At 46.3% G+C, this 13,197-nt stretch overlaps 1 protein-coding gene across 8 annotated transcripts in view; it reads right to left on the minus strand.

Annotated features, from left to right (window-relative positions):
- Window positions 1–365: 365 nt before the first annotated feature.
- FBXO16 (F-box protein 16) overlaps window positions 366–13,197 on the minus strand; it is a 64,418-nt gene continuing 51,586 nt past the window's right edge. For 4 of the 8 annotated variants that reach the window (XM_032143764.2, XM_058433474.1, XM_058433473.1 and 1 more), the window contains one exon: window positions 366–694. In XM_032143764.2, the coding sequence (XP_031999655.1) occupies window positions 551–694 (144 nt within the window). In that variant the 3' untranslated portion in view covers window positions 366–550. The other 4 variants (XM_032143769.2, XM_032143768.2, XM_058433477.1 and 1 more) reach the window with 3 other exon arrangements.

A 13,197-nucleotide genomic window follows, 5' to 3' on the forward strand; every position in this document is an offset into this window, starting at 1 on the left:
TTAAGACACAGACATATACAGAGGGATGACCACATGAGGGTGCAGGGAGAAGACGGCATCTACAAGCCCACAGGGAGGCCTCAGGAGAAACCAACCCTGCCAGATCTTGGAAGTCTAGCTTCCAGAACTGCAAGGAAATAAATTCCTGTTGTTGAAGGCTCCCGGTCTGTGGTGCAGCCCTAGCAAACTAAGATACCACGGTAAGCAGCCCCTCCATTCGACTGCTCATGCAGCCTTGGGAGTGAGCTTGTATCCTTCTGGGACCTGCCTCACCCACCCAATATTACCAATGGTGCCATCATATGTCCCATCACCAACCTCATGATATCTATCATCATGTTTCTACATCCGTAAATCTGTCCGCATTTATGCCATGAATCCCTTTTTACTGAAATACTGTAGGACTCACTACCACAATAAGTACTTAAGCTGAAAGAGTTTCTAATGGGAGCCAAGTGAATTCAGCTCTCCACCGTGCAAAGCATCTTGTCATTTCTATAATAAAAGTCTTTCCATGTTCAGTCCACTTTGGCTCTGGAACCTGGATGAGTCATGCTTGGGGCCCAGGGTGCCTGTGAAGACGCTGCATGAGAATTTCAGCTGTGGTGGCAGTGGCTGGGAGTCCCACTGACTCAGGGGGAGGCCAGGCGAGATGAGCTGGAACTTTTAGGGGAGAGCTGGAACTTAGGGACATCTAGAAAGGAAAAAGGAATCATAAAAGCGAGAGTTGTTGAAACACCAAAGGAGCTATCTAGTTAAACTTATTTTTAATGACATAAAACAATTTTACAAAATTATAGGGCTGGATGGGATTTGTTGAGATTTCCCAATTTCACTCCCCTCTGCCCCCATGCAATCTTCACTCTGAGCTACAAATAATACAGTCTTTAGCGTCCAAAGTGCTGTCACTAACATTATTTCATCTGAACCTCAAGGTCACATGCGGTAGAGAGGACAGTATTAATAAGTTTCATTTTGCAAATAAATGAAACTGAGGAATTTGAGTGACAGTCCAAGTTCACACAGCTAAATAAAAAGTGTCACAGCTGGGGCTGGAGACTTGGGATTTTTAGATTAGAGTATTGGCATCATTCCCATATTTTAATTTTAAATATTTTTAAAAATAGATATTTCTCCCTATGTTGCCCAGGCTGGTCTTGAATTCTTTGATCCTCTCGCCTCCACCTCCCAAAGTGCTGAGATTATCAGCGTGAGCCACCGTGCCCAGCCCGTTCCCATAATTTACACTCTCCATTAATCAATACATGCACATGATCTCTCTAAAAAGGCAAATGTCACAGGTTGACATCACAACCGAAACTCACAGCGGGAAGGGATTTCTCCTTGACATCTGGCCGCGAGCAGGAAAGGGAAGAGAATGGAGAGAGGAAAAGAAAGAAATAATCCGAGCTGAGCTTGAAGGGAGAGTGAGGCACTCTTTAAAGTTCGCCCTTATCTTGGTTCCAACTGTGCAAGGAGAGACCTAAGAGGATTGGGTTGAACACAGATACTGTAGCCTCCCCTGAGCACAATGCCCCCCCGTTACTCCATACTAAGCTGGCAAGTCACAGGAGTCAGATCAGAGTCCTTGTCACATCTCTCTTAACACCGTGGCGGGTATGTTTGCAATATACAGGGTTTCTGTAAGGCTGTGAAAATCCTACTTTAGACTTTCATTGACTCAGCAACGACAACCGCCGATGACAGCTCCCTGGTCCTCCCCTCCAGCTAACATGCACCCTCTCATTCCACAAGGAAGCTCCACACCTGCCTGAAGTGCTCTCTGTAGTCCTCCCCGACAGTCTAACCTGTCCTTCCAGGCCTGCCTTCCTGCAAGAAGCTTGCATGTCTCCATCCACAGGAAGTTTCCAGCAGGTGGATTCCTGAAGCCTTTATTATCAACTTCTCTGGCTTCGTGTTGAACGTATGCTCTAAAGCATTAGTACTCACTTCTAAGTGTAATTCTTTGTCCCCCAATAAGACTGCAAACTCCCTGCAAGAAAAATTGAAATCTGTATTTTATTTTATTTTTGAGACAGGGTCTCAATCGGTCTCCCAGGCTGGAATGCAATGGCACAATCACAGCTCACTGCAGCCTCGACCTCCTGGGCTCAAGCAATCCTCCCACCTCAGCCTCCCAAGTAGCTGGGACTACAGGTATGCACCACCATGCCTGGCTAACTTTTTTACTTTTTTTTTTTTTCTAGAGATGAGGGTCTTCCTATGTGGCCTAGGCTGGTCCTGAACTCCCGAGCTCAAGCAATCCTCCCGCTTTGGCTTCCCAAAGTGCTGGGATTACAGGCCCACTGTGCTCAGCCAAAGCTGGAAGCTTACACTTCATTGAATCGACAGGTGTCTGCCTATAGTAGGTGCAGACATGTTTGTTGATTTTTCTGGGAAATAGTGGGCAAAACTTGGGTTAAAGTAGCAAGTTGTTAGCATCAAAAAGGAAAAGGGGTAAGAGATGGGAGTAAATTATCTTCCCTCGTTTGAAGTTTTCGGTGTTGTTTAAGGTCCCTGTAGCAGAAGTATTTTCATTGCTGTTTCAAGATCAGCATAAGGTAAGAAAATAAGCAGGAAGGTTCCTCTATGCTCTTTTAGTAACAATGAAGATAAAAATAATACCTGTTGAATGGCCAGGCGCAGTGGCTCATGCCTGTAATCCTAGCACTTTGGGAGGCTGAGGTGGGCGGATCACCTGAGATCAGGAGTTGAGACCAGCCTGGCCAACATGGTGAAACCCTGTCTCTACTAAAAATGAAAAAAATTAGCTGGGCACGGTGGTGGGTGCCTGTAATCCCAGCTACTCAGGAGACTGAGGCAGGAGAATCTCTTGAACCCGGGAGGCAGAGGTGACAGTGAGCAAGACCGCGCCATTGCACTCCAGCCTGGGCAACAAGAGTGAAACTCCCTCTCAAAAAATATAAATAAATAAAATAAAATAATACCTATTAAATGAAGAAAAGGCCTAGCTCTCTATGATACAAGAATGGGCTAGTCACATCTCACCTGTAACAGTTTCAAATTTAATCCTATTACCGTGCAACGCTTATCTGTCACTGCATTTGCAAAACCCCTTTCTCCTGAGTCCCCAGGCAGTTCACAGGTCCAGGCAGGCTCCTCACAGCCCTCCCTTTTCACCGTGGCAGGCCCCAGGGCCTCCCCTGCTCTCCTCTCCTCTTGGTAGCTGTCACCACCCATCCAGACTATGGCATTTCTCTTCCCTCCAAGATGGGCTGAGGGAAGACGGTCTTCCGGCCACCATTCCTTGTGGTCCCGGAACACAAGCTCACAGACCCTCTTCATTTTGAGACTTTCATGTCCATTATTACAAAAGAAAAGACAAGATTTAAGGGAGAAAACATGGGGAAGTTTTATAAAAGGGTAAAAATCTTACAGTTCTGGATCCTGCTCTATAGCACCTGACTATCTGGTTGAAGTAACTAGAAGTTTCTTCTGTACCAATGTTGAGGTCTCCCAAACCTTTTCTTTCCTGCTGATCTTTTCCCCTGGCTGTGAATCCACCCCCACCTTCTTCCCCCAGAAAGGTCCGTCTTCGAAGCACATAGACTTAACAGCAAGAAGCATCTTAGCGGGACGACCGAGGCCTAGTTTCACATGGTTTAACTTCTGAGCACCTCGAGATGCAGGAAGGCACATTTCATGACACCTCTATTCTCCTTGAAAATCTTCCCTAAAGGGCATTTTTCCTATGGCTCCTCAGGGATTATTTTTGCTTTTCTCACTCTTTGAAAATAATTAAGCTTGTTTATTTTTTGAATAGGTTACTTTTCTACATAGTTCAATATTCAAAAGGTACAAAAGCATTCAGTGAAAAATCTCCCCCCACCTCATCCTCGAGCCTCCTAGTTCCCTTTCTCAAAGTTACCAGGGTTGTGTTTTTGTTTTTCTGTTTTGTTTTGTCTACTTCCAGTGATATTGTATATGTAGGTGAGCAAACATAGACATAAAACGCAAATGTACTGTCCCCCTCTCCTTTTTCACACAACTGGCAGCACGCTGTGAACACCACTGCTGTTTGCTCACTATATATGTGAGAGGCTATGTATGGAGTGAGTGTGTGTGTGTGTGAGTGTGTGTGTGTGTGTGTGACTGTTACAAATCAATACACGAGGCCGGGCGCAGTGGCTCACACGTGTAATCCCAGCACTTTGGGAGGCCAAGGTGGGCGGATCACCTGAGGTCAGGAGTTTGAGACCAGCCTGACCAAATGGTGAAACCCCATCTCTACTAAAAATACAAAAATTAGCTGGGCGTGGTGGCAGGTGCCTGTAATCCCAGCTACTCAGGAGGCTGAGGCAGGAGAATCGCTTGAACCTGGGAGGTGGAGGTTGCAGTGAGCCGAGATCGCACCACTGCACTCCAGCCTGGGCAACGGAGTGAGACTCCATCTCAAAACAAAACAAAACAAAACAACAACAACAACAACAAAAACCCAAATTAATACAGGAAGAACTTCCCTAGTCTTTCAATGGCTGTAGAGCAGTTCACATCCAGATGAACCATATCGATAGATATTTGGGCCATTTTCAATGTCTTGCTTTTACAAACGACACCAACATGAATGACCCTTTACGAATGTGCAGGCTCCTCTGCTGCAGCTGTCTGCTTTCTGGTAGGTGGACGTTGCCAACGGCCATGCCGTCCATCAGCATTCCTAGTGCTGCCCTGGAACATCATCATAAGAATATTCCAGCCAGGCGTGGTGGCTCACGCCTGTAATCCCAGCAGTTTGGGAGGCCAAGGCAGGCGGATCACCTAAGGTCAGGCATTCGAGACCAGCCTGGCAAACATGGTGAAACCCCATCTCTACTAAAAATACCAAAAAAATTAGCTGGGCGTGGTGGTGCACTCCTGTAATCCCAGCTACTGGGGAGGCTGAGACGGGAGAATCACTTGAACTTGGGAGGCGGAGGTTGCAGTGAGTCGAGATTGCACCACTGCACTCCAGCCTGGGCGACAGAGTGAGACTTCATCCAAAAAAAAAAAAAACACAACAACAACAAAAGAATTTTCAAATCCTCCATCTGTCCCTATGAAGAGGGATGGGATAAGCTAATTCAAAGATATTTTTCTCATCAGTTGAGCTTTCTGTTCTTTTTCTAGAGGTATTTACCCAATATCCTGATGTGCCATTATTGTGTCTTTAAAGCGAAGGAAATAGAAGAGAAATGCAAGGCCACGCGTTTGACACTGGAATTCTCCAGGGTTCTGTTCTTGGCCTGCTTTCTGGCCAATCAGTGCCTGAATCTTCCATGGCTGGCAGTGTTTCTGTTGCCCTGCTGTTCCCTGGGCTCCAGGCCCATCTATTCAGCCCTCTTCTGAACTCGTATACTTGTGGTCCCACAGGTACCTCCAACCTGACATTTCCTGCTAGGTTTCCAGTCCCAGTGGGGAGAGGCATGAACCTTAATACAACTGCCCGCCCAAGATTCCTGGAACTTCTCCCTTCCTGGGCCGGAAACTCTCCCCTGTAGCCTGGAAGCTCTTGAGGGCAGGGGCTGTTATCTTATGATTATCTCCCTAGGGCTAGTTCAGTGCCTGTAAAATCCTTGTTCATTAATGATAAACATACCAATGCTTCCTCCTTCTTTCTCATCTCAGGGCAATGGCTGAAACAATGTTGCAGGTGGACTTTGCATGGGGATAGAAAATTCCTATTTTCAGGCTGGATGTCATTTTATTGGGCACAGAGAAGTGGGTGAGAATGCCAAGAGGCTACTGAGCGTGAGGGGCCCAAGAAAGACGAGGGTCCCACAGGAGGCTAAGGCCCAAGAAGAGGTAGAAACAGGAACAGCCTGTATATACCAGCTTGTCTACAGACCTGTGTTTTTCACTCCGATTGATTTTTTTTTTTTTTTTTTTTTTGAGATAGAGTCTCACTCTGGTGCCCAGGCTAGAGTGCAGTGGCACGATCTCAGCTCACTGCAACCTCTGCCTCCTGGGCTCAAGCTATTCTTCTGCCTCCTGAGTAGGTGGGATTACAGGCACCTGCTACCATGCCCAGCTAATTTTTCTATTTTTGTAGAGATGGGGTTTCGCCATGTTGGCCAAGCTGGTCTTGAACTCCTGACCTCAGGTGATCCACCCACCTTGGCCTCCCAAAGTGCTGGGATTACAGGTGTGAGCCACTGCACCTGGCCCCTGATTGATTTTTTTATTTGTTCTCCATTCACGTTATTTGCAGACATCTGCAAACAATCACTGATGTAAACAACACCATTGGATCAACCCAAGGATCACTTAAGCGAACACATTAGGTAAAGCATGAATATGGAAAATAGATAAATATAGTAACAACAATGACAGCACCTGCTTTGTGCCAGTCCCTCTTCTAGGAATGCCAATGACAATAATAACTGCAAATACCTAACAGCCAGACATTATGCTAACATGCATTTATTAATTCATTTCTTCTTCACAACAAGCCTGTGAAGTGGTAAAGAATCTTACCACGGCTGGGCGCGGTGGCTCACGTTTGTAATCCCAGCACTTTGGGAGGCCGAGGCGGGCGGATCACGAGGTCAGAAGATCAAGAACACGGTGAAACCCCGTCTCTACTAAAAATACAAAAAAAATTAGCCGGGCGTGGTGGCGGGCGCCTGTAGTTCCAGCTACTCGGAGAGGCTGAGGCACGAGAATGGCGTGAACCCGGGAGGCGGAGCTTGCAGTGAGACGAGATTGCGCCACTGCACTCCAGCCTGGGTGACAGAGCGAGACTCCGTCTCAAAAAAAAAAAAACAAAAAAAAAAATCTTACCACATCTTAACTTTTTGTGACAATCTTCACTTTGTAGAAGATTCACCTCCTCCCTTTAAAAAAATCTCCCTCTCAACGTTTTATTATGACTCCCAGTTGAGGAGTTGATGCAGGATTTTTCTCGGCCCCTTTGCCAGATTTGCAGCAGGGGCGCCCTGTCTACTCGGCCTGCTGTGCTCAGCCCCTTGCAGGAGGGAGCACGCGAGTGAGTGAGTGCGGGACCCAGTCAGCCACTCTAAGCGCCAACACAGGAGCAAGCTCCGTGCAGGGCCTGAGGCCAGGCCAGGCATGTTACCTCAAGGGAACGTGGTGGCTCCCAGACAAGGGTGCCCATGACCCTGAAGCCCCAGAGGGGGCGTCAGTGTGCTAATTAGTTCTTTTAGTTCCGTTGTCCATAGCCCAATAGACGGCAGCATGTTAGCAGCTCAGTCGGTCCCTGGCCCGGTCACGTGGGGCAGCTGCCCTCCACTGGTGAGGGCAAAAGGCCAGTGTGACAGCCTTTTTGTGTACCCACACTCGGTGGGTCCTGAGCTCTTCCCCAGCATCCAAGAAGAATGAGGTCACGCTGACAACTGAAGGGTGATGAGGGCAGATTTTTTTTTTTTTTTTTTTTGAGACGGAGTTTCACTCTTGTTGCCCAGGCTGGAGTGCAATGGTGTGATCCTGGCTCACTGCAACCTCTGCCTCCCGGGTTCAAGTGATTCTCCTGCCTCAGCCTCCCGAGCAATTCTCCTGCCTCAGCCTCCCGAGTAGCTGGGATTACAGGCGTCTGCCACCACACCCAGCTATTTTTTTTGTATTTTTAGTAGAGATGGGGTTTCACCATGTTGGCCAGGCTGGTCTTGAACTCCTAACCTCAGGTGATCTGCCCACCTCGGCCTCCCAAAGTGCTGGGATTATAGGCATGAGCCACCGTGCCTGGCCTGAAGGCAGATAATTTTATTGAGGACAGAACAGCTTTCAGCAAAGAGGGGATGCAGAGGGGTAAGGAAGTTCCCCACCCCCACAGTTGGGTGGTTTCTCTCTCCCCATGTGGCTGGGTCAGGGCTTTTTATGGACTCAGAATGGGGAGTGCATGCTGATTGGTTTGTGAGTATACAGAAAAGGTTAAAACAAAAGACACCATTCCAAGGTGGGCACAACGGTGTAGAAAACCGATTAGGAAAGGGTAGGTACATGTAAAATAGGTGAAGGGTGGGGATCAATCAGGGGAAAGCACACCAAATGGGAAGACAGATTCTCAATTGGTCTGTGGATTTGACTCGTAGCGTGGCTTGTCTATAGGTTGGCGGTGGGATTTCACCAGGGACCCACCCCTATCTGTCCAGGCATTTGGCTGCCTCCTGCTGTTATCAGAGTGATGTGGTAATATTGTATATAAATATGGATTATTGTGTTTGAAAAACATAAAATCAAAAGTTGCTGGTTTTAGCAGTGCAAGCACAGTTTAAACTCACCCCTGTAAATTGCCTAAAGCACAGGTTGGGGGCTGAGGTCATGGGTAGAGACGAAGGCTCAGAGTGCAGAGGAGATGGCTGAGGAGGTCCTCCCTGGGGGGCCTTCTTCTAAGAAGAAGGCCTAAGAGGCCGATGCTAGTCCCAGTCCCAGCTGCATCCGGTTATAGGATGCTTAATCCTCAGGATGGAGTTGCTTCAAGGACTTTCCATCTAGGAATTCTGGAGAAGGACCCCTGCTGTCTCCTGTCTGCTCAGGAGCCCAGAAAGCTGCTCAGTCCTGTCTGGACACCTTCCAGAGGGCCCCTGCTTTGGTCAACGCCTATGAGCAAAACATTCCCTTTAACTCCCTGCTTATGCTGCTGGTGGAAATAGAGGCAAGGTGTTAGAAAGAAATAACCAACGCAGTTTTAAAGAATCCACAGGCCTGGCTTTGTGTTTATCTTTTAAGTAACCTTGGGGTAATATTTTTAGCTGCAGAGGAAGGCTAAGCAACTCGAGCCAGGGTTTTGAAATTCAAATCCAAGACTATGTGACTACATCTTTCAGCCTTCCAAGTAGGTGAAATAGGTAGGGATGTGGTACAAACATTCAAAGGCCATAAGGTCTCAGTGGTTGGTTGTTAGTAATCATTGTGAACCCATATTTCAAAACACCTGTGTCTTAGAAAATTGGCTTCCAGCATAGTTTGTGGTGAAATACCATATTATGAAACACACATACACACACACGCTACATACATATATCTTATTTTATGTTATATATATATTTTTAAGACAGGGTCTCACTGTCACCCAAGCTGAAGTGCAGTAGTGCAATCATAGCTCACTGCAGCCTCGACCTCTCAGGCTCAAGCAATCCTCCCACCTGAGCCTCCCCAGTAGCTGGGACCGCAGGTGTGCACCACCATACCTAGCTAACTTTCATTTTTGTAGAGATTGGTGGGGTCTCACTATGTTGCCCAGGCTCATCTCAAACTCCTGGACTCAAGTGATCCCCCTGCCTCAGCCTCCCAAAGTGCTGGGATTACAGGCATGAGCCACTGCATCTAGCCTACATACATATATATTAAACCCCAATGGTAACAGTGACTAAAACATGTTATAACAAATACGTATATAACTAATAATATTATATAAATCACAAACACAGTTCTCTTCTGCTAGGTCCTGAATAGAAGTTAATTTGTGTCAAATATTTTGTGTTAAAATAAAAACAATTAGCCATTTGGCATTGGTCTAAATGCTAAATGAACAAGAGCAGGTAGAATCATTTCCATTGGAAATGCCATAGTAATTTATTATGGATAGCCTAATGAAACAAGAGGCAACAAGACAGAACAAGTAAACTCGGCTCTCTTCCAGGCAAAGGAGAAATGCAAAGACTCCAAGTAGCGGGCTCACCTGAGAGTTGATTTTGCCCCCAGGATTCTTCCCAGGGAGGCTTTTTCATCTTTTAGGTATCAAAAATTAACAACAACCAAGATTGTAGTTCTTAGGCTGTGGAGTGCACATAGCACATAATCCATGGCACTGAGTTCAACACACATGCATTCTTCAGTCTAGGAGCATGGAGTAAGAAACAAAACACTGGCTAGGCACTGTGACCCACACCTGTCATCCCAGTGCTCGGGGAGGCCAAGGTGGGAGGACTGCTTGAGGCCAGGAGTTCAAGAACAGCCTGGGCAACATAGTGAGACCCTGTCTCTACAAAAAAATTGAAAAATTAACCAGGTGTGGTGGTGTGCATCTGTAGTCCTAGCTACTCAAGTGGGAGGCTAAGGCAGGAAGATCACTTGAGCCCAGGAGGTCAAGGCTTCGGTGAGCTCTGATTGCACTGCTCCATTCCAGAATGGGCAACAGAGTGAGACTCTGTCTCTAAAAAAAGAAAAAGAAAAAACAAGAAACACCACAATGATGAGGAGTCCACACATAGGCACAAGACTATACGGAGGCCATGCAGGAGCTGAAAATATATGGCTCATATTCCACACAGCTATTGATGCCACTGTTTCTTACACAGTGGAAACTGACTATAAGGGCCAGGTGCAGTGGCTCCCAGCACTTTGGGAGACTGAAGCAGGCAGATAGCTTGAGACCAGCCTGGACAACATGGAGAAACCCCATCTCTACTAAAAATACAAAAATTAGCCAGGCGTGGTGGTACACACCTGTAATCCCAGCTACTCGGGAGGCTGAGGCATGAGAATTACTTGAACCTGGGAGGCAGAGGCTGCAGTGAGCCAAGCTTGCATCCGGCCTGGGCAACAGAGTGAGACTCTGTCTAAAAAAAATAAAGAAAGAAAAGAAAAGAAATGAAACGGACTATAAGGAATAGAAAAGACAAAGGGGGAAGAAGAAGAGAAATGGGGAAGGTCAAGGAAAAAGCGAAAAGGAGACTCCTGTTCCATGGGCCAGGGCCTCCCGCCAATGCCTTCTGGCTGCCTGGCAGGTCCCTCCTCCACCTGTCTCTCAGCCACAGCTCACCATCAGATTTCTCTCGTCTTTCCTTGTGGGGTCAGGTGATGGCTTAGTATGATTTTTACTGCTGTTACTACTACTATGACCACCACTAGCTTTGAGCTAGGTACTGTGCTAATGCTTTACGTCCTCCTCCCAATTCAGTGACATTAGTTAGTCTTGTTACTAACTCCATTTTACACATGAGGAAAAAGAGGCTCAGAGAGGTTATACAACTTGGCCAAAATCACCAGACTACTAAAATAGTGGTACAATGGGCATTGAACCTAGGCTATCTGCATCCCAATCTGTGTCCTTAGAAAGCAAAATAGGCCAGGCGTGGTGGCTTATGCCTGTAATCCTAGCACTTTGGGAGGCTGAGGCAAATGGACTTCTTGAGGTCAGGAGTTTGAGACCGGACTGGCCAATATGGTGAAACCCCATCTCTACTAAAAATACAAAAATCAGCCGGACGTGGTGGCAAGTGCCTGTAATCCAAGCTACTTGGGAGGCTGAGGCAAGAGAATCATCTGAACCCAGGAGGCAGAGGTTGCAGTGAGATGGCCCCACTGCACTCCAGCCTGGGCAATAGAGTGAGACCCTGTCTTAAAAAAAAAGAAAAGAAAAGAAAAGAAAATAGAAAAATAACATAATATCGAATGAGAGCACGAACATGTATTACATGCTTAATATAGTATACCGGGGATTTAGGTAGGTGTCATTATTCCCATTTTACAGATGAAGAAACTGAGGCTTAGAGAGGTTAAGTAACTTATCTGAAGTCATACTGTTTAGCACAAGAATCCAGGTCTGTCTGACTGAAAAGCCCATATTCTTTGTTATTCTTCCTTCCAAATGGAATTCCCAGGAATTTCATTGCTTGAATTAAATAGTTAAAAATCTCTCCGGTGGATATTTTTGGTTCTGCACATTCAAACCAAACAGACATTGTTATAAAATGAACACCCGGCCGTGCACAGTGGCTCATGCCTGTAATCCCAGCACTTTGGGAAGCTGAGGCAGGAGGATCACTTGAGGCCAGGAGTTTGGGACCAGCCCAGGCAAAATAGCGAGACCCTGTCTCTACAAAAAATACCCCCAAAAAACACAATTAGCCAGACTTGGTGGTGCACAGGTCCCGGCTACCTGGAAGGCTGAGGTGGGAGGATCCCCTGAGCTCTGGGAGTTGTTGAGGCTGCAGTGAGCTGTGCTCACGCCACTGCACTCCAGCCTGAGTGACAGAGTGAGACCCTGTCTCAAAAAAAAAAAAAAATTAAATTTAAAAAACCCCAAACACCTGAGGAGTGCATCAGAATTTGATAAGAAGTATATTAAATATTGCCTGCAAGGAACCTTCTACGGAAACTCTGTTTTATAAATTCTTCTGTTTTGGTTCATTATACTTCCTAAAGTTCAAAGAAAAAGATTGGAAACATAAATTAGTTTATGTTGGTTTAAAATTAGGATTCACAAATGTAATGGATTTTTTTTTTGTATTCTACATAAAGTCATTTTAATTACAGCTGTGTTCTTCAGGCATCAGGGGAGAAAGGGGTGTGAATGCCTAGAAACCCATGGGGCCCCATAGCAAACTCTCATTTTATTACTATTATTATTATTTATTTAAGTGCTCTGTCGCCCAGGCTGGAATGCAGTGGCACAATCATGGCTCACTGCCCCCTTAACCTCCTGGGTTCAAGTGATCCTCCTACGTCAGCCTTCCAAGTGGCTGGGACTACAGGCATGCAACACCACACCTGGCTAATTATTTTATTTTTTTGCAGAGACAGGGTCTCACTATGTTGCCCAGGCTGGTCTCAAACTCCTGGCCTCAAGCCATCCTTCCACCTCGGCCTCCTGCGTCCTTGGGATTACCCAGCCACTGGACCCACCAAACTCTCATTTTATAAATGAGGAAACAAAGACTCTGGGAATTTGAGTGACTACTCATTAGCGGTAGAGTTGAAACTAGAACTGGGGTTTCCTGATTCTTAAACCATTGTTCATTCCACAATATGATCCAGGAATCACTTTAGAGTATATTCCTCTGTGTGTGTGTGTGTGTGTGTGTGTGTGTGTGTGTGTGTGTGTGTGTCTTTTTTTTTCCCCCCTCTTTTGAGTGAAGGAAAAAAGGTGAGAAAGCTTGAAGAAGCACTTTTAAAAATCAGGACACTAAGAGTAAAGTTATCCCTGGAAAGAGGTGAAGAAGGTAATTTCAGAGGCTGGAATTAGCAGAGCACAGGAAAAGATAAGGTCTAATCTAAGGCAATTAGGGTAAGCAGGCAATTAAAGACTTTTGTTACTTGTATTTAAGTGAATGCTCTGAAACGGCAGGCTTTTTGAAATCCATGGCTGAACTAGAAAGTGAGGACATCTGGCCGGGCGCGGTGGCTCAAGCCTATAATCCTAGCACTTTGGGAGGCCGAGGTGGGCGGATCACGAGGTCAGGAGTTCGAGACCATCCTGGCCAACATAGTGAAACCCTGTCTCTATTAAAAATACAA

The sequence above is a fragment of the Hylobates moloch genome, unplaced genomic scaffold, assembly GCF_009828535.3.
Source record: "Hylobates moloch isolate HMO894 unplaced genomic scaffold, HMol_V3 SCAFFOLD_22, whole genome shotgun sequence".
NCBI classification, from domain to species: domain Eukaryota; kingdom Metazoa; phylum Chordata; class Mammalia; order Primates; family Hylobatidae; genus Hylobates; species Hylobates moloch.